This window comes from Myzus persicae, unplaced genomic scaffold, assembly GCF_001856785.1.
Source record: "Myzus persicae strain clone G006 unplaced genomic scaffold, MPER_G0061.0, whole genome shotgun sequence".
Classification (NCBI taxonomy): Eukaryota; Metazoa; Arthropoda; class Insecta; order Hemiptera; family Aphididae; genus Myzus; species Myzus persicae.
Window position 1 is genome coordinate 101,705 of NW_019104121.1, and position 23,507 is coordinate 125,211.

Below are 23,507 nucleotides of genomic sequence, written 5' to 3' on the forward strand. Positions count from 1 at the left end.
ATGAGAGTAGGTAAAATATTAAAATCAAATTCATTATGGGGTATAATATATTTTATTCATTTAAAACGAGACGGAGTTTCTTGCAATCAGGTAATATTATTATAATTACTTAAGCATTTTAATAATGTTACATATTTTTGACTGGATGCTGCAGTTATATACCATAATATTTTTAAAAATCTAATACACGTCACAGATAATTGTGATTCCTGAGAATTGTGACTCGATAATTACATATGAAATTCGTCTTATCTTCTTAAGGTGAACATTTTGAGATGGATTATTTTTATAATATAATCAAAATTAAAACAAGTTTATTTCGTGTTAATCTACACAATGAAGATGATATTTTCAACTTCATACAGTTATATTCACAGCGAACCCAAACCAGTTGGCGCGTTTTGAAATCCTTTAAATCCAGAAAATATGACGTTTGGTAAGTATCACATTATGGTTATTATATTATGTGGCTGTGTGAAAATGAGTCTGCATGTCAATTGCTTAATGAAATAAAATAAAATAGCCAACAGATATTATTAATGATTATAATATACATATATTTTTTAAACACAATTACTACAGTAAAATCTTCGGATGTCTTCATAACGGTTTGTTTAAACTTTTAAAAAAACAAGATAAAAATATAAAGTTAAACAAATGTGAGTGCCGATCAGAAATTGACATTAAAATCAAATGCTCAAATATAAGAGGAAAAAAAAGCGATCTCTATTTAAAAGTAAACATATTTTGTTCTATTTTATTATTAACTCTTTTGAAAATATCAATCATATTTACTTTAATTAAGTAACTTTTGTGTATTATGTTTTTAGAACGGTTTACCTGCAATTGTGAGATTTAAAAACAACCATAACCATTTAGTTCTTAAAGTAACAGAACTACCCTTGTTGAAATCCATAACAGACAATAATGTAAAAATAAAGTTCGATAATGGTTTCGGTAAGTTTAATTTTACATTTATTGTGAGCAATATTACTATTATTATTGTAGGTTTTCTTGTATCTCATATTAATATTTGAAAATACCTATACACACATATATATATATATATATATATACAATAATTTAACTTTATATTTGATTTTAGTGTTTTATCTATTATAATTTGTGAATTGCACGTGTGCTATACCAAATTTATATTCAATATATATTTGATTATTATATTGATTTTTAAATGAATATTAGTATAGGCATATTTTTAAATGTAAAATACCAGCTTTAAAGGTTGACTATATTTAGAATATTAAATTACATAAGGGTATCACCTAAGTGTTGATTGTAAAATTACTTGACAGAGTCATCTAAGATATTTCAAGCCTATAACATTAGAAATCGCTCAAATAGAAGTCCATCGGTTGTCCATTCTTCGAATTCGTCAGAGGTAAATAATTATTACATTCGTTCAACACCTAAACTAATATTTCAAAGACTGGAATTCAACATATTTTTTTATACGAATTCAGTCGAACGTAGGGGTTGTTGAAACCAATAACCTTAGTACGAGTAACCAAAGCATAGAACACGATTTGTTAAGTAACTTTGAGAATGTCAAAATACAATGCTGTGTCGTGGAGACGAAAAATGACGAACACCTCGAACCGGGGCAACAGATCATCAACAATGGTGATCGCAACAACGGTGCGTGCTATCAGTTGGTGGATACCAGTTACAGTAAAGAATATTACCAGAAGGTGAGAGGTATAATTGCTGACCACGAAAAGACTAAGTGGCTCGGCAACAAAATTAAGACCGAAGAGGATCAGCTGAGCCTTTATAAATGCTCTGGGGAAAAATGCAATGCGGTGTACAGAAACATGACAACATTCGAGTACCACTTGAACGTCCACTGTCACAATGCAAGTAAGACACTCTTACGTGATTTCTGTTATTTATACTCTTCCACGAGACACTGTTTTAATGATATTATTATTCGTTACGTCTGAGCTGAGCAAGTTGGTCATTTTGTTTCTTAGCTAAAAAAAAAACAATTAAATCAATTCGTGTAAAACATTTGCGGATTTACTGTGAATTTTTTTGTTTTCAAATTCCGGTATTAATTACTTATAAGGAATATTGAATTACATTTTTAAGCTTGTGTTGGTATAGTGAAACATTTTTATCAATAATTATAGAGAAAAAAACATATTGAAGAATGTCCAAATTGTTGGTAACCTAGGTTACCAAACAATTAATTTAGTAATAACATGAATAAATTCACAAAATATGTTCTCATTTTTTTTAGTTCTGATTATACTGAAAAGTATTATGAATTTTCAATTTCCAAGTATTAACTAGGTTAAATTTGCTAACAGAAACCTCCGTCGAAATCGATGATCAGCTCATTTATTCTATTAGAAAAAAAAACATCATTGTAATGTTTGTAAATCAGTACATTTATTGTTCCGCTATGAATCTAAACTGTTTATGAAATTGTTTGGTTTGATAGTAGAAAAATACTCTTTATGTGATAAACGTATACACAATAATTAAAAAATTACTAACTACAATCTAAGTATGTTCCTCGGGGATTTGACAATTCGTATAAAATCAATATTGCATATATAAATGCATGTATAATACCAAGCTTAAACGTCATATATTGCATGATAACAACTACAGCCGATCACAGTCATGGACCCTTTAAGCAATTTAATAACTTTTCCAATTCTGAGCAATGTTCGGAAAGTTAAATCAAATAGTTAATTCGAGTTGAGTTCATCACCTTTTGAGGCAGTAAAAACGCTTCGATTTTCTACTTTAATATCTTTTTTTGGTAGAAAAGTGAATATAGTTGGTACTTGGGCAGGTCAAAAGTAAACAATTCCCAATAGTTTCCTAAATTGTAATAAAAAAAAAAAAACAAAAAGTCAATGGCATTTTCAAAAATATTAATTTTGTTTTTTTTCGTGCAACTCTATAAAGTGAAATCCTTGGATACATGCGATTTTCATTGAATGTTTCATAAGCTTGTGCTTGTTTAAAGCTATTTATAGGCACAACAAAATTTGGATTTAGTTTTTTTTTTAATTTTTGTCAAAAATACTAATTTCCTCGTAAAGTTGTTCTTACTTATTAGTGGATATTAAAAAAAAATCAGCTTTATTCCATAATATTATTTTATTTGAGTCTAAAGTTAGAACTTTGACAACATTTTGTCGAAATTACTGTTATATGAAAATTGTTTTGAGGTAGTAATTCATTATCATTTTTTTGTGTATATCTGAGATTTAGAAATTGAATACCAGATTCCCCATTCATTTTCCTGCATTCGACATACAATAAATTAACCAGAAGGACAAATACTTTTCTCATTAGAGTTTGAAGTTAGACATTGGATATTTATTATTCAACTGTAAATTGATAAATTTTTAAGCAACAATTTTTTGCTTTTGTTGTAATTCATTTCCGTCGGTAATTGAAATTTTTAAGAAATGTTTATTTTATCATTTTGATCCTCAACTTCAGCATATTTTCTGTTAGAAAAGTAAATTTAGTTGGTACTCTTTAAAGGTAAAAATTAGTAGTTTTTTTGCAAAACAAATTTTAGAAAAACCGATTTTATATTTTTTGTTTAAAAACTAATTCACCAAATATTATATGAAAATTAATTCATAAATTGTTATATTTTCAAAATATTTTGACTCTTTTTGAAATATTTATAGCCATGAGAACATTTTTAATGTTTGTAAATTATTTTTCAGTTAGAAATTTTTATTTTCATACATAACAATAGAGTAGAACGAGTACTCTATAATTACACAACTTCACCTCTCAGAATCATTATTTAAATGCAATTACATATTTATTATTGAATTCTTACATAGCACATCCATTACAATTACACGCTCGACAACTACTGTACAGCAGAGTGGTACCCACCTGTCCACTTTTTTTTCTACAAATGTCAATAATTTTTTTCATTAAGTCGAAATATTGGAAATATAATACAAGCTTCTTTATAAGTTGTTGTAATAGCAGTTGAGAAGTATTCAAGATCCAATTTTTTTTAAGCATTTAAACTTCAAATGTTGACAAAGTACATAAAAGTCTCAAAATATTACAAAACATTTTATAGCTAAAATGTACAAGTGTTTCTTAGGTATGGGTAAAATTGAAAATTGAAAACAATTATAATTAAGATATTTTTTATGGACATCTTAATTTAATAATAGATATTTAAACAATGAATACCTTATGATTTTAGTTACTTTGCTGTAATTTAATAATATTATTCGTGGGTACTTGAAACTTTTAAAGTATATTATTATATTTTATACACACAATGACTTTTCAAATGTATTTTTTTTGGAAAAACTGAAATTAATCTACTACGTAGTACTAATGCTTATTAGAAAAATAAAGTACTTCAATCACAATAATATAATCATATGTACTAAATTACTTAGTAGTATTAGAGACGGACAGACCGTCCTTGCTCAAAATCGTTTTTCGAATACAATGAATTTATATCACTGAATTCAAATCAAAATTTTTATTTCAATACACGACACCTAAATTATAGCAGAGCGGTACCCAATTGGCAACCTTGTTCTGAATTTATGTCACAATTCAAATTATTTTTAAAGATAATACAGTTTTTAATGATTATTGAATGGCAATAATAAACTCAAGCTAAACATTTTTATAACCATTCAATTAATTTCAGACTGGCTCCAATAACTTTTAACATTTTTCTTAACAAGCCTCGACATTTCGTTTTTGGTGCAGCTCTTTCATTCTGACGCTTACTCTATTGGGTTGCTTGGTCGGGACGAGTATTACACTAATTCGACGTATTAATAAAGTCCTCATATTTTATTGTTTCAGAAAGCCAGAAAGAAACATGTGATTTTATGATGTGCGTGTATTGCTTTAAGTCGTTCGATGTCAATAATGTAGACGCATTAGCATATCACATATTCAACAACTATAGTTTTTGCAATTACTTCTGCCGGTACTGCTTGTACCGCGCGTACACGGCTTCTCACGTTCTGACCCACGAGGTAAGTGGTCAAAGTACTTACTCAAATTACCTATATCCGGTTAAAATTTCTTCAAGTAGCTATAAAATGCTTGATGCTTTAGTAATAACTCTTATCTGAAAATATTGTCCCCATTAGAAAATATTCTCTTAAGACATTTCACATATTATACTTTTGAATATTATTTGATCTTCAGTTTTTAGACATTAAGCTGTCCAGGTACTAGGTAGGTAAGACCATTAATTTTGTAACTATTAACTACTAATTCGATAATTTTGATGCCACGTTTAATAGCATCATTTGAATTTAGATACGCGTACCTGTTACCTACATACTTAATTTTTTGTTGAAAAATTAAAAATTAATTTAATCCTGTTTTATTTTAATTCTGAAATACATTAGTTTTAATTAAAACATGTACGGATGCTCATTAAAATCAAAATAAGATAGGTATGATATTTCTGTAGATATTTTTTTTGAAGGTATTATTTCGAACCATAACACTACCTAGTACAGCCGTGTAATCAAATTTGTTTGTACAATTATACATATTCTATAATAATATCCAAAAGCATATCTATGGTTCCTCAATTTTTCTCGAAGGTTAAAAATATCGAGTAATATGTAACTATTATATTCTTTATATTTTTCCCCCTAATATTTCGTTTGCACCCGAATTCAGGTAGTTTTAGTTTTATCCCAAATATAAATATCCCGATTACGTCCCAACACACATTAGTTCACAAAATAGCGTATAATTAATAAATTAAAGTTCCAAAAACGTATATTTTTATTAAGATGCATCATAAATAGTATATACATATAAATAAATAGTAAAATAGTAAAACTAACTTTTACAACTTTTATTTGTACAATACCATATTTTTATTGTATTTTTTGATAGTGAAAGCTGGGCTAGTTAACTAATTATTTGAACTTGTGAAGTTAATATAGACAAATGTAAGTTCAGTTTAAAGTTAAAAGTTAAAAGTTAATTTGAAAAAAAAGTAACTAGACTTAGTTAAAAATAAGTTTCTTCTTTTCATTTAAAATTAATTATCATACCTTTTCATTAAAGCTCAACAAATAACGTAATATTCTAGGTCTTACTATTTTTTTTAAATGTTAGTAATTTTATTAATTAAAGTAGTACTTACATCAATTAATTAGAAAATTCAACAAAACTATACATTACTTTAATGAATTTTTGTTATTTACGAGTTATTTACTCGTTAATCGTTTCATACATGTTATAAGTAAATAGTTGTAGTTATTAGTTATTACGTTATTTGAATAAATACTGAAATCTCAAATACAGAAATAATGCTAAACACTTGTCACAGTTTACAATTTTGAACTTATTAAGAATACAGAATAAAATAAGTAACTACATAAATAGTATTTGATTTTTTGGGTAATTATTTTTTATATATATAAATATATTTATTTGCATTAACTAAAATGTTATTTTATTTAAATGTAATTTATATGATAAAAATAAATTATAGGAATAATAAATAAATAAATTCAGTGAGTTAGTTTTTTCCTTTAGAAAAACAGATTCGTTAAGTTAGAAATTAAATATGAAAATAAAAGTAACTAGTTAAGTAACTTGGTTAAAAGTAACTTAAATTCAACTTTTTACTCGTTAATACCCAGCTTTGTTAATAATTTATAATTAAATATTATTATTTTTTTTTTTTGTCTTTTTAGCTTATAATTTAGTACATTTCCCTTACGCTTCATAGAACGAACAACCAGACAACACTAATTTAATAATCAATAGTGAACATCATAATATACAACTATATGTCCCTCATGCAATCCCATGAACAGTAAATACAATAATTATACTTATATTGGATGCAATCGGGATATTTATTTAGTTTTGATAGCCACAGAATATCGTATTTCCCATATATTATGTACGGGCCCCAATAATCTGATAGGTGAAAAGGTAAAAGGTTACTATGGGCCGCAACTGGGCTACGACCCAGGGACCAACTATGAAACTACCTGTGTTAGGAACCCAACTCGGATGCTCCGAATAATTCGATCGTCGTCGTTCTGGCCATAAAGGGTGTGATTTTCTATAAAATGTATTGATCACCGTTGTTTATTTATTTTTATTGTTCAGTTTATAATCCACAAAGAACAGAAGCCTTCGATACTAAAACTCCAAGATCCAACAGTTTATGGCAGCAGTAGGGAAATTGTTAAGATGGTTGACTTTAACAAATTCGTGTCTCGTTACGTTTGTAACATCGGTAAGTGTTGGCAATTTATTCTAAATAATTTATACGCAACTATTACTAGAGTTGAGCCGAACTGTTCGAAGTTCCACCGATCGAACCAAACTCCAGGTTAGGTGTTCGCTTTGAGTTTGAGCCGAGAACGAACAATACCGTGAGCCCGGTACCGAAATATTTCGCTGTGCTCAACACACACACCGACCGACCTCTAGGCGTGCGCACGGGGGCAGCAGAGGCAGCGTATGCTGCCCCTGGACTTTATTTGGGGCTACCGGGGCCGGAAAATATTAAATAATGGGCCTCGGTAAAATTATATTTCCACAAATGATTTTTTTTTTTTTTGGTTAAGTATAGACATGAATATTTTATGATTATAGAATTTATCAATATAAAACCTGTCTATTATAAAAACTGTACAACGGTTTATCCAAACAAACAAATAATCAATACAACTTTAATTTTGATACCCAATAGCAAAAATAGTAAAACTGTGGGCTGGGTTTAATGGTGAATTTGAAGAATGGGCCGAATTAATCTCTTGCTGCCCCTGAAACCGGAGTCTGCGCACGCCTATGACCGACCTATGTGACGTGTAATGTGTGTAATAGCGGCTCGAGAGAAGTGGACGGGTTCGCCGAGCAAAGATCTGAGTGCTGATGTGTGGTGGGTGTGTAGGTGTGCATATGTGTGGGTGCGTGCTTAAAAACCAAAATAACGATAACGCGGTTTCTGGTAACTCTGCGTTACCGTGTAATACACGATATAGCTAATAGTACAATAAATATATTATACAAATTCACAGCAACACAACGTTATAAAAGGTACAATAATAATATTATAATAAATCACAGCCGTTTTGGCCGAAAAGAATAAATAACAATATGATGGCCCTTCCGGGCCCAACAACTAAATATGTTAAATAATAATAAAAGTAATAATAAGGTTTAAAAACTCACAATTTGACGGGGCACGGCTGGCCAGCTGCTACTTGTGCGGCTTAATAAATTATAATTGACACACTCGATATTATATAATACGAAATATAAAAAATGAAAAGTGGCGATTAGCGCACACACCAAGTACAATAAAAAAACACTGGCGATTTGGGTCGGGCAAATTCATACAAAAATTTACAGTGAAACCCGTTTAATCCGAATCCTCGATAAGACGGAATCCTTTTCTGTGCGGAAATTTATTATGGTCCCGGCAGATTTCCATAATTTAACATAGGATTAAACCCTTGATAAGACGGAATCTGTCTAACGTAAAACGGAAAGCTATTTATTGGTCCCGCAAATCATATGCACCTCATTTACATGGAAAACTCATCATAAAATGAACAAAAATATTTTTGATACCCACATTTATGTTGCTACTAATCAATCATTAAGATCAGCGATTAACACGTATCGACAGATAAGTACATTTGTCTTGAATCTACACATCAGTGATTATTATTGTCACCGTAGTCGTAGTTTACCTGTCGTTTCGTATCGTTGTACCCATTTGCTCTCATAAATCATAATGTCTTCAAAGATTTGTTTAAGTTTAGGCCTATGATATGTAGCTTTTGATATTTTTTATTATTGGCCGGAAAATGTTACAACCTTAATCGTGCAGAATATTATAACTCTATACCTACTACCATTGAGTATAGATATCTATACCCAATGCTACTACGGAATTTTCCTTTTTATTCGGTTGTATGGAAACCTGCCTAAAGGGGCAATTTTTATTGGTCCCTTGCAGTTCCGCCCAAGACAGGTTTTACTGTTTATGAAAATACAATTTTACTGGCGATTCGCGCCTGTGGGGTTCACGTTTTTCTTTTGACAACACTGGACGGACTAAAATGATATCGTTGATTGCGGCGGCCGTGCTAAATCATAATATCGCAGTGCCGGCTCGGCGAAGTGCGATAGCCCTCTACTAATCTACATATTAGGAATATAGGTACAACACACTGGACACATTTAAATAGATACAAAAATAAAACGATAATTTCATATTATATAATTCACACACGGCACTAAATACAAAAATAAAATAATACAAATTAACGGTGATGTGCGTGTGTGTGAGTGTCGGTCGTTGGCTAACTTGTTATTACTTATCGTCTTCAACACTTTGAGTTTGAATGTGAATAAACCGAACCTAACAAACTCGAACAAAAATATTGAAATTCAGTAAATATTGACATGATTGTAAGTGTTTTTTTTTTTTTACATAAAACCAAAAAGCTTTATTTGTAAATTAATTCAAAAGCTCGGTTCAGGTTCAGTTTAGTATAGGTATTAAACGAAATGTTCGGTTTGAGCGATATCACACTAAAATACCTACTAAATTGTTTCTGTTCTGCATTTGATTAAAATTTTAGGTCCAAGACAATATATTCGAGTTCAACCCACCTCAAATTTTTATTTACTAATATTATACAATGCGTCGTGGAATAGTTAATTTTAAATTCCTTAAAACACTTTTCATAACCATTATTCTAGCTTAGAAGTATTTTATACATTAATAATTAATCTCTAATTAGTTAAATGATTTTCGATCCGTTCAGGCACGTTTTCTTATAATAGTCAGTAAAATAGATTTCACTGTAGACTTATTGTAGTTATTACACGGCCGTAAAGACAAAAAATTCTAAAACATTATGACAACAAAAAATATTTGATGTTGAAAGAACACTAAGGATAAACAGTAATAATACATAAAATAAAATACTGTTACCACCTGAATTTGATCACAGTATTCAAATGTAGAAAAAGTGTTATTGAGAACTAAGTTTCACAGCTCTCCGAGTTTTAAATTTCTTACGAACATTTCGCAGGGTTTTGAGACCATTATTTTAAACTTAAAATTGAAGTTCAGAAATTAAATTATCAATAACGAGGTTTGGGGGTGACATCATTAAGTTTCCTTCAAAACGGTTTTTTTTTATTTGAAATTTTCACAAAACTTTGAACCATTTTATTACTAAATTTATCACAAAACATTAGATTAAATATTAAAATGTTAAATTTCAAATGTTTCATTTGATTATTACTATTTTCAATAGACCATAATAATTTTAATTTAGTCATAGGTAGGACAATATAGAGCGATACTCAATAAATTGATCTAGCCAAATCACAGTGTCATACCCCTGATTTAGTTTTAGGGTTATCAGTCTGTATTATTTTATTAAATTGTATTTTTTTTTTACTAAATGATACACATTTTATAATTTTATTTTGATAATATACATATAGATATAGTTAATTTTTTTTTTCTACGAATCTATATTACTATCCCACACTAATTTACTAACTTTGTAGGTATCTAATGCATAAATATGCTTTGTATATTGAGTGGTTATTTTATCACACAAAACTGTTTACTGATTATTTCGTATAGTATTGCATTTTTAAAAATTTATGTTTTACATGATGTGACGTTGGTTTAACACAAGATTTTGAAAAATTATATTTTATATTCTTATAGGTGCTTAAGTTTTTTACGTTTTTGAACGACTATTTCCAGTTATTATTTCATATTCTAAAGCAGAATATTTGTTTCAGTATTTGATACATAAAAACCGAATTTAGGACGAGTAATTTATGAGTAATCAGTATATTTTAATTTATTGATGATTTTAGTATAGTTAGACCAATATTTTGTGAGATAACCATGTCCGCCCGTCTGCGCTTTAAATACTTATAATTCATAGACACTATATTCGTCATGAGTTTTATTTTTACGTTCCGAAATAGTCAGAAAAATATTTTGCTTTAGAATATGAAATTATAATTGTGTTTACTGTTTGGTCATTCAAAAAGTTATAATATAATTTTTTTAAAAAATTTCCTTTAAAAAATTTTGTTTTGTAACGACTTGAAACCATGAAATTAAAAATATTTTGAAAAAAGTCAGTTTTATTTTGAAATAAGGATTGTTGTGTCATAAATGAATCACACTGCTCCATAGGTGTAATAATATTAAAATATTATTCCTAAAAAAAATCGATATTATCTCACTGATTAAGTCTATATTTTATTTTGACTCATTTAGGAAACTGCGATTTCTATTCTTATCTCAATAGTGATTTCTTGTATCATTTGAGCCAGGATCATGTTAATTGTGACCAGTTCTATTGTGACATCTGTGATAAATGTGATGGAAATGAATTTGTATCACTCAACCCGACATCATTCGTTAAAGTAAGCATGCTATTTGTTTATTTTAGGCAATTAGCTTATATATTTATAATTTGATAACGTTTCTTTTTAAACACATTTTTAAGACTCTGTACAAATTCTTTACACAATACTTGCTGTCCCGTCACGGCGTTACTGCGTTGTATTGTATAGCTATATAAGAAACCCTTCTTTTACCCCCTCAGATATCGAGAAAGAAGAAAAAAATGTCTTTTACTTAATGATATCAAGTACTAAATAGTAGTATTAGCTGAATTGTAAATAAAACAACAACAATAATAATAATAATAATATTTGCTTGTATACTCATAACTTAGTTGCCCATTGAAAATGCCAACTCTATATGAGATTCGCTTGTGATAATGTGAACAGTATGTTATCATGTAGACTATCCGCCTGCGGTGGATTGCGGACCCCGCTAGGTATAGGTACACTGTATAATATATGAATAATATGTTTAATTTTAATTTTATTAATTATTTTGATTGTCTACACACCGATGAGCGGTTATAAGTGTAACTCTGCCAACAGCCACCTTGCAGGTAGGCAATGTACTAAAATTCGATTTGATGCATGCTGAAACCTGATTGGTCCGATTAACCAATGGCAACCAAAAAATTTAAAAAAATACTAAGTTCTGCTAAAAAATTAAGAAAGTTACTTGGAAAATTAGTTATTTATTAAAATAAACGTGCAAATTGTATACCTATACACATATTGTACGGCGCAGCGGCCCACTGGTTGTTTAAAATTTTAATCGTGATTGCTTAAACTAACCATGCTGAACAAACACTTATCAAAAAACTAACTGTAAAATATTTCGTTCATTTTCCGATTGATTCCACTGTGAAATTAACACTATTATAAACTGTTTTATATCATGGGTATGAGATAGATGGATCTATTTTAAATGATAAGAGATAAAGGAAAATAGGGATTTATTTTTATATACTTAGATAAATATAGATTGTTGAATTTTACTTCTCGGAACAATTCATATTTACACTCCAATCAAACACGTAGTTAGACGGACAAAAAGTTATGGTTGCATGTCGCTATAGAAACACACAGGTCGCCGTTCTATAAAATATATATAATGTATATAGATATACAATTTTTATGTAAACGATTTATTTTTGCTGATTTCAACCCTTTAAAATCAAATTTTTGAGAAATCCTTTCCAAGTGGAACTTGACATTATAATATTAATCAATCCTCAAAATTTCAACTCGATAATAGGTTTGGCTCTGCGTTGATTATTGCTGAAGTATTTCCTTTATATATAGAGATTTACTTTATTTTATTTTTTATTTAGTAAAATATACTATCTACACAATGTTACATAACAAAAAATATAATTGAACATTTGTTGTAAATTAAATAAATAATGATATGCGTACATCCGTATAAGTGTGGAGAAAACCGTTCATTGATGGAACTCCAACTTTCACATTATAATATAACATTAAATAAATATAAATAAATATCACATAAGCATGCTATAATTTATACTTCTGATTTAATCGACAATTTTTATAATTTTACATAACATTAAATATATTCTACTTTAAAACTATTTGATTTTTCTCAAGTTTATGTTTAATCAATATTTAAATTTCAATTAACAATCTGAGACATATTATGTCGTTTAAATTTTCAAGTCTCTCTGCAAAAACCACAAAATTAAGTATAATAATCAATGCTGGGCAAATAAATGATTTTTTTTAAACTCAGATTAGTTAACTAAATTAAATAATATACAATCCGCAATGATCGTATTAAGGAGGATTAAGAATTTAATTCGATGACACAATATAGTCATGAGTCATTTTAAAATTTTTTACTGCATGTTATACCACATATTTTGATGTTTTTTAACGCATAAGTACGCACACATTTTATTACTTTTTTGTTCATAAAGTTCCAAGCCTTGGCCTTGATCATGAATATTAATGAACTTATATGGGAAACTAATTTTTTCCCTATATTAATGTCAATTAATATGATAAATTGTGTTTATCTACCAATATTAATAAAAAATTCTTCATAAATACTTAAAACATTATTTTTCCTATTATAGGTATTTCCTATATTCAACAAATGTATAGTTATAAACGGTATTTTAAACAAAAATTTTTTTCTGGATAATATGACAATTCAAAATTAACTGAATTGGGACAATTAAGAAACTACAATTTTATTTAAAGTTAAAGTAGTCGCAAATGAGTTGAGTTTAAGTTAAATCAACTTAACTTTTTACTTATTAACTCGAAAATGCCCAGACATAATAATTATAATGTACCTACCAATTATATTTAAAGTAATTATTTCTGGTAAAATATTATAATTCATGTTTTTCAGCATTTCAATTTGCACAGTTTTAACACATATCAATGTATTTTCTGCTTGTTTGGTGCTGAATTTATCAATATTATGATAATTCATTTAGCGATGGAGCATTTTGAATATGAACCTTTATGTTTGGAGCGCCGTCCTATAAACAATTTTTGTGTAAGTACCTTATTAAAGAAGAAAGTCTATAATAAATAAGAGGATATAATAACAATAATTATGAATATGTTGTACAATTATTTATTGCAGGACAACAAAAAGATAGAAAATCTAAAAATTTTAAATATTAAGAAATGTATACCGGCTGGTATAATAAAAGTAGTGAATGTTAAATCACTAAAAGATATTAGTAAAAAAGAATGTCAAATTAATGAAAAACGTCAAGCAGATCCAGCTGACACGTCATGTACAAATACCAAAACAGTTGGCTTTGAAAATATAACTCAGCCCTCAAGATCCGATAAACCGATCGATTGGTCCAAAATATATGCAAAATTTGAGAGATTTTATAATATAAGCCACAATAATGAAATTTGTCAATCAGATTCTGGAAATACATGTGCTAATGAGAACACAGTTAAATTCGACAATGCTACTCAACTCCCAAGAAGAAGTATTAAAGAAGTTGTTCGCCCCTCAAAAAATACACTAAAACCGGCTATTGGTAACAAAAATATAACTATTAAATCTGATGAAGCGAAAAGAAATGTTCCAATAGATGCAAAACGAATTCCAAATGTTGGGGCTTCAATTATAAAAGACAAAAGAAATTCATCACAACTATCAAATTATGATATTATAAACAATTTTGAATTAAAAAATGATATTGGAATAAAAACTGAAGAAAAATCTTTAGAAATCCCTTCATGCGACGAACCGTTGGATCAGAGTATGTTGATTTCTAATAAGGGTAATAGTACCTACGTTTAGTAAAGTTTGATAGACTTCATAGGAGCAAATAAGATGAGGCTTAGTCACGTGATGTAAATTGAATCCCACTAATCTTCAAATATATGTTATACTTTACTTCGACTATCCCGAGGCTGTGCTAAATGTGTATAATATATAATACATGGTCATGTTAGAATAATAGTTTTACCAATTATTAACCATATTACATTATAATATGTGAACGATTATTTTCCGTCTAACAAATATTAGATAAACAATGAGTAAGAGTGGTTTAGTGGAGGGTCAGGGCTTACTTAGTAGTAAATAAGAAAAATAAAAATAAATTAATGTGTAATTACAATTTAAAGTCTTGAATGACTTTTTCAGTCCCCTAACCTAATATTAAAATCAATTTAATAGTGTAATTATAAAAAATATTTCAATATGTATTAATTTGTCAAGAACTCTTATTTTAAAATCTTACTATAATACTCATTTGTATATGGTGGAGGTGACAAAGTGAACAAACCTATCTTCATGAGTTTTCCGTTAAGAAATGCTTAGGTTGTTATACCATTGGTTCGATACTGTTATGACGCCTATGAATTGAATTCGTCATTGTTAAGTTGGACATCAAACTTTAAAACGGTTGTAACTGCATATGTTTCAGATAAAGTCATCCCAGCCTATATTTCGTATGAAGACCACTTGAACCGGTGTCCTTTAGAAACTCCTATTAAGTGTACTTTCTGCTTGGCACAGTCGGAGTCGACATTTGATGTTGTAAAACTTTCGAAGCTTCTCACTCCGAACTGTTTTACATGCACTTTTTGCAACTTAGAATTACCATCTACTGACATTGCCAAGATCCACGTAAAAGAAGTACACAATATCTCCAACGTCGTATTCGTGCCCTTAGATTTTAACGCGACTGATATCGAAAAAGACCGATTTCTCGTTTGCGAAGATAAGTGTTTGAAACGACAAATACCAGCAAATGATGGTACCTTTTACTCCGAAATCCTTAAAAATATAGCCATCTCCCGTATGAAACGTTCTAAAGTTGAAAAGAAACTTGATGATTCTCAATTAACTACAGTTATTAAGAATACTACGAATACCTCAAGACAGCAGATTAAAATCAATCTAGATGAATCAGAACAACCATACAAAACCACAAAAAGAAAACATTCCATTGAGAGCACCGATGTAAGTAATTAGTAAAATAATTTTTTTGGATTACGAACGTTTTGAATCATAAAATGTGTGTGAGTTCTAAATTTTTAATCTTCAACATTGAATGTGGCTTCTGGTATCATATTTGATATAGTTGAAAAGCAGTCAAAACAAGAATTTAATTACATTTAATGATTGGGAAAAACTCTCAAAAAACAACGGAAAATGGGAAAATCTATGTACCTAACAAAAATTATGGAATAAATCAATTTTATTGATTTTTTTTTTAATCTTAGATACGAATTATCGTATACATTTTTCATCCAAATACTCGTCATTAATAGTACTGATTATAAATTACAATGTAATTCCAGCGCTCATCAACTGAGTACCGTAATTACAGCAAATACATAATTTAGTACATTTAAAATTGTATCGCACTACGATTCAACTCAACAAATATTAAATTTAAAAATACATTTGTACCTAATCTATTTTTATATTAACAATTTATTTTATTCATTATCAGCCCAGCTACTAAGCTCCGAGAGCTTTAAGAATAACAACACAACGAGCATGCCAAATTAAACAAATTGCCAATGCCAATCCAAATTATTTAAAGATTTATCCAAAAAGATATTGAGTGGCGAGGAGGTTCTTTTCCCCCGTGCTAATTCTAGATACTTTGATGATCGAAATTTTATTTTTTGACATGGACAAATTTAGGAGTTCTGCTATGTTTGAAACACTGGTTAGCTCATAGTACATTTTAATATGTCCCAATTTATTTTACCAATTATACGATGTATGCAATTCAATTTTCTAATGTAATAAGTTTTGGAATATATTTTTAACCGGTCAAAAACAAAGCACTTATACTACAATGTTGTTTAAAATTAATAAACCAGATTTAAATCCAAATTCATTTTTAATTGACTTCGAAAAAACAGTAACTAATGAATTATATTGAATTAAAATTTCCAAAAACGAAAATTCAAGGTTTTCTTTCATAAGTTTAGCGATTTGAAGGCATTGCACATGGTTCATCTCCTTAATATTTTAGTGATCCTATATTTGCTCTAGAGTGGAGAAAATGATCTCTGCTTACTTTCGTTCCTACAAAAATGGTGACAGAAGTCGCTTAAGGTCTCTTAAAAAATGTATTTCACACAAAAAATTAGGAACTGTTGTCACCGATAATTTCATAATTTGAAAGAACCTAGATTGGAATTTTAGATAGGGTAAGAAGACAAAAATTTCCTTGATTCACAATTGGCATTTTAAATCGTTTTGATCATTTGAAAGGCTAGAAACTCCCAAGAATTAATAATAATATTGAAGGTTGACATAATGAGTTTTCTACTATTTAAACGTCTTCACTTCCTACCATAAATAATACCTACTGTACTATTAAATGTATTAATTGTTTAAAACCAAGAAGAAAGTATTAATAAGATGGTTATCGAGCAACTCACCGAAAAGATATTAGTAGATACTTATAAAGATACAAAAAAATGTATATTTATATAAATTATTTATATTAGCATTTAATAGATATGATATAATTTTCAAAATATTTTTGCACTTTCTAGGGTAGGTAATTATAGATATTTAATAAGTTTCACTTATTTTTATAAATGTTTATAAAAAATGTATCAGCTCAGCTTAACTAACTCTCAGCTGAATTTATTTCCATAAAAAGTTGTGTAGTCAGTGAACACAAAATTTACAAGAATACAAAACATTACTTACACTATTGACAACAAATGAAAATGAAATTGATAATAAGATTCCACATTTTGGTATATTAGAAGATGTTGAAAAACAATTTTATCCGATATCAAAGATTTGTACCCATTGTTGTTTATTTTTTAAAAACAATTCAAACAATGAAAAGAGAATTTCACAAAAATTCAGATGGTTTTAAGTAAAACTAAATAAAATTTCCTTAAAATATTATAGGCCAACATTCTGTCTCCACAGAAAGTTGTTTTCATCGTTTAAGTACAAGATAGAGTACAATCATTTATTATAGAATTCAAATTTAACAAATACTATTATATTTATATATTACAAAATGTTGAGGTACACTCAACACTTACAATTATATAACATTTCTATACAAATTTCTAATTTTATTAATTTAAAATAACACTGATACACTGGGAGGTCAATACTAAATGCAACAATATATTCCACTCCAGTTCAATAACACAGAAATACTTTGGAGAATTCATTATATTGAAAAAAAAAAACAAAAAGTGTTTTAGTAAGAGCCTATTTTTTTTTTAAAGAGCCTGTGAAATATTTACTCATGTCCCCTAAGTAGTAAAATATGAATGAAGCCACTTGTTTAATCTGCTGAATTAATAAATTATTATCATAACATGAATATAATATAGTATAGTAAAATATGAATCCTTAGTAGACTTATACATGGCAATTCACACCCGTATTGTTCCACCCTCTCAGTAATTTTTATTCGTATTCATTGATTTATCATTGATTTCAAATTTGACTCATGCATATCATGACTTTCTTTTAATGTCACCTGGGTATTACCTACCTGTACTAAAAATCTACCATGTAGCTGAAGAAATCGGTTTCATATCATAATATGACAACTTCACATGAAATTATTTATTGAAAATCTCAGACTCGGTTTGGGCTACCGAAATCCTCATTCACCATTATAATATGTTAACTTTATTATTATTATTATTATTAAAAACTGTAAAACGTCACCTCCGTTGGCAAAAAAAAAACATAACTGGCATAGGTTATACGATACTATTCGAATTGTTACAAGATCTATGTATTTTTATCCTGCCGATATTGACAGCAATAGACAAACACAATTCTTCTCGAAACCAGTATGATGTTTACTGTGCAATTTCAAAACTATTTTTCGAGCTCATCTTTTGTCACACCTGAACCGCCATGGAAAAGGACCTTCATGTAAAGTAAAACAAAATAAAAAGGTAGCATTTCCACTAATCATAAACAATTATTTTTAAATATTATGTTTTAAATTTTGAATAAATCAATTTAATTGATTTGGTTTTTACAGTCCTGTATAATGCACAACTTTAAATATCAATTATTGTAAACATTATTTTCAGATAAGAACAGTTGAAAATAATACAGATGATTTTATATTAAAATTTAACTATACACCTCCATTACACAAACCAAACAGTTATTTTCCCCAGTTTGTTCCAAGAAATAAACGGTTTACATGTCCATTATTGTGTAATTATATCGGTGTCAGTATGGAAAATCTGGAGCACCATATACGCAATTCATTTCATCGAAAGTGTTTCTATTATGTGTAAGTATGACCAAGTTACTACAAGCAGTATCACCCAACTTCAGGAACTTGTTTCTATTTCATCATAATATGTTTTTTGTATACATTTTTCTAGATGTCTACATTGTAGGCCATTAATTGTTTCGTTTTATAATCTACGTGATTTTGAGTTGCATTTGAATTTTCATGGTATTGAATTATACATTTGTCAGTATTGTGATTACATTCATTATAATCGTTTAAAAATAGAATCACACCAGAAAAGGAAGCATCCGTTTAGAGTGAACGGTGAGAATAAATTCAATATAGTAGCAATCAGAAGTGGTAATCCAGGTTTGTGTATATGTTATTCTATGGTTAATTTGTATAAGTAAATAACTGATTTGAACTCTATATGTACAACTATGTGCAGCTAATGTTATGTCAGTTACTTATTTCTTTAAACTTGTAATAGATGAGGAAATATGTGAATGGAAATGTAATATATGTATGCCTGGTATTAAATATACAATAACTCAAATTTCTGCACACCTATCAATAGTTCATAAGATATCAAACATGTTTAAATGCCCTATGTGTATATATGATAGCAATGATTATTATGTGTTTGAACGACATTTCAAGTTGAAACATCCATCCATGGAAGTAAAGTACTTGAACGTACATTTTGATAAGGTAAGTTCTTATAGCTGCATGATAAAATGTGTGGTAAATAATATATTAACAAGACGTGTACTATGCTAACGTACTTGTCTTAGTAAATTATTGACCGTTTTTCAAAAATAAAAATAATTTTTTTTAGATTAGTCCAGATGTAGAATTACAAACGGCCAATAAGCAAATAAACGTCGATGAACACTTTCCGAGTAAAAAAAATCATTTGGAAAATGTGCTGGAAGCTTTTGACGTTGTCGCAGAACCAACGCCCGCGTTACACGCACCACGGGAAACGACAAAATCGCTTGTTGTATCAGAAGATCAAGAGAAAATACTTGACAACCCCCCCGGCCAACTAGAAAATTATTTGAAATTATTATATTCAACAGTCAAATACGAATGTCCCATATGCAACGAGTTCGTAATTGATGAAAAAGAATCTTTTCGCAAACATTTATTAGAAGAAATAAATTTTACACTGTAAAGCAACTGTTTTCGTTATTTTTTTCCCCACTCTTTCATAAACATTGTAATGACTAACAATGTTTTTGTTTACTACAGATGGAAATGTTTGGAATGCTTTATGTTCAGCAATTCAGTGGAACAAATGGAAACGCATGTAAAAAAACACAACGAGTTAAAGCGGAAATTTGAGAAAATCGAAATTTATAAAAAAAATAGTTTGGTAAATATCATCGTTTTTATTGTTACATCTTAATCAAAAGATAAACAAAAATGTTTTTTATTTTATTTAGATTGATGAAATAATTGAATATCAAAGTATACGTATTGAGCAAGAATTGTACAGAAGAAACCATTATAATGCTGATTGTGATGACCGAAATGGAACCAAAGTATAATAGATTATATTATAATACCATTTTAATACCATAATATTACGACATTGTTCTTCAAGAACACCAAATTAAATTAAATTAAATTTTTTAAGCATGGCAACGTTCAATAGAAATAGATGTACTAAACGCTCAAATTGTTCACATATTTTCAATCATGAATTTTCGTAAACATGAACATTTCAAATGCTAAAATTATTGGTAAGTAATAAGAACACCTCATAATATTATTTATGTAATATTTTGTTTTGGGATTTTAATAATGAAATGAAAAATTCATGCCGGGCGTGATCTTTTTTGTGATACTAACATGCCTATATGCCTTTATTTGGTGTTAGTGGAGGGGGGGGGGGTGTCAGTGGAAAAATAAATGAATACAATTTTATGTACTAAAAATAATGCATAAAACGCTCTATAACATCCCTTTTGTCCTCAAAAATTCCCCCATAAGTTAACTCGATGATAACGCTACACTTCTTATGAAATTTCCCAGATAGCCTATACCTCCCTATTGTGTGGAATTATAGATATTATTATAATAAATATTATTGATGCGCTTCATCCTTTTTAGAAAAGCCAACTGAATTCATTATCCAAAAGAACTCGACCACATAATTTCGCGGGTCCGCCTAATGTCGATCCCTATAACCAAATAGTTGTTAAAATGATTGCGAAAAAACGTCGTTAGGACCTATCTTTAGGAAACGCTTCAACCTGGTTTGGCTTAGACATGCTCTCAAGTTGTTATTGAATTCCAGGAGCCTAACAGGGGTTAGAAAATAAACAACAGGGGATAGGTTGCCTTAGGCTATCTCTACAACTACAATAATGTGGGACTGGCTAACCCCAGTAATAGCGGAATCATATGGATGAACATCTCTTTAAGTACCTGAATTTATATAACAGATTGTGGACAGTTCAAAGTCATTGTAAGAGTTCTTTCACGTAGATGGGGGATTCAAACTAATCTAGCTTGTGACTATGGAAATTTAATACAGCCAGTTAACACATTTTAATAGAATGCCAAAAAGAAAAATTCCGCCACGGTTTTCAGTGATTACATGTAGTGACTCCAAAAGCAGTAAACTGGATCTCTACATGCCGCTATGACTCGTAATATCTTTTCACATTTCTCTTATACTAATGATTATTATTTTTTATATTTGTAATTTTAATTAGTTCAAACAATGTATGTATTATTCCATGTTGTTATTGTATTTATGTAGTGATGTTAGTTATATGAATTTGTGTATGTTCCATATTGTGAAATAAATAAATTACCTTAAAAAAAGTACTAAAAATGTTTATTTATTTTCATACAAACAATCAAATTTAATACCTACATAAGAAAATGTAATATCAATTCAAAGATTGAACAATTGGAAATGGCGTTGTAGTTTTTATCGGTGAACATCATCTTGAGGCTGCATTATGATGCGATGAACTATTTTTACCTGTTAAATTTTCTATACATGAACTTTTTAAATGACCAAATTTTGAAATTAAATTTTGAAAAATTTAAAAACACTAAAATTACCTAATATTTCTAAAAAAATTCAACAAAGAGAAAAAAATCTCATGTAAAAAATAATATTTTCATTTTTTAATTATCTGTTACACATAAATCATATTATTATTTACCTATTTGAATATGCACTTTGCATTGAATTCCTAACATTTTATAGCCATTAGTGTATGAAAAAATAATTGTAAATCCACTATCATACACTTTTTTTACATATGTTTGATGATATGTAAATGAAATCAGAATTAATATATTATATTTATTTATTTATATTTTTTAAACTAACCACAACACTGAAAATTTAAGGTTTAATTTGACATTCAATAAACTACGTTTTAAGATTTTCTAATTGAAACTTTTGAAGCCCATTTAAATGAAATGTAAAAAACAATAATAAAGAAAGGTTCTTTCAAATAATCTATCCAATCCATTTCTTCTGAATCTTTGTGACTGGCAACAATAAAATAGCACTTTTAAAACTATATTTTTTTTCACAGATGTACAAAGCAATGTCATCATTATTTAATTGCATAGCTCATAAAATGGCTGTTACCTACTATGGCTGTAAGAAAACCTCGCTCCGTTAGAAGTGAATGTTTTAAAGCTATACCAATTGTATTTTCATAAATTAACTATATCATTTGATAATTAAGTACAAATACGCTTAAGATAAACAGTTAAATTAATTTAGTTTAAGATCGGTTGTTTAGTATTTAAGGGCTAGGATTTATATGCATTAGTTAATCAAGTATATTTTTATTCTTTAGCAACATCCAAGTAAAGTATTTTCATTTTTAAAAATTCTTTAACGAATGAAATTATTATATATTTCTGTTTTTTTTTTTTCAAACTGTGACCTACTGAATAGAGTCTAAGGTTGTGACTACATAATATGTTATGCAAGATTTTCTGTTACATTTTTAACTGGCTCTTGGTTGTATCTTGACATTTTGAGAACTTTGACTGAACTCGCAGTAATTACATTTAAACACAGGCTACATTTTAAAACTTGTGACTTGGCTTTAAGCCACTTCATATCAATCTGCGACATATTTTTAAAAAAACGTATTTTAAAGTTTTCACCATACTCGTGACTAAATAATAGTAGCCAGAAATGTCTATTAACAATTAATAAATATGATCTTATTTGGAACCCGAGGGTTGAAAGATATTTATTAAATTTGTAGATACAACGAGGATATTATGCGTGTATATATGTAGGTAGGTATTATAATTTGATGAACAGAATCTTTAAAATGCTACATACACAAATAGTTATACAATTTCTAT

The 23,507-nt window shown here is 28.6% G+C and overlaps 2 protein-coding genes across 2 annotated transcripts; both read left to right on the forward strand.

The window, feature by feature from the left end:
* The first annotated feature begins 336 nt into the window (after positions 1 to 336).
* Positions 337 to 5,153, forward strand: LOC111038947. Its single transcript, XM_022322217.1, has 6 exons — positions 337 to 390; positions 831 to 957; positions 1,314 to 1,399; positions 1,482 to 1,878; positions 4,846 to 5,021; positions 5,139 to 5,153. Exons 1-6 carry the CDS (start codon positions 337 to 339, stop codon positions 5,151 to 5,153), a joined length of 855 nt encoding a protein of 284 aa, XP_022177909.1.
* Positions 5,154 to 7,155: 2,002 nt separating this feature from the next.
* On the forward strand, positions 7,156 to 21,892 carry LOC111038948. The gene is made up of 13 exons (XM_022322218.1): positions 7,156 to 7,267; positions 11,306 to 11,454; positions 13,814 to 13,963; positions 14,054 to 14,693; positions 15,366 to 15,904; positions 18,994 to 19,202; positions 19,297 to 19,514; positions 19,636 to 19,856; positions 19,984 to 20,318; positions 20,400 to 20,523; positions 20,594 to 20,692; positions 20,788 to 20,893; positions 21,599 to 21,892. The coding sequence occupies exons 1-12, from the start codon at positions 7,222 to 7,224 to the stop codon at positions 20,803 to 20,805; spliced, it is 2,748 nt and encodes a 915-aa protein (XP_022177910.1). The 5' UTR covers positions 7,156 to 7,221; the 3' UTR covers positions 20,806 to 20,893; positions 21,599 to 21,892.
* Positions 21,893 to 23,507: the final 1,615 nt, after the last annotated feature.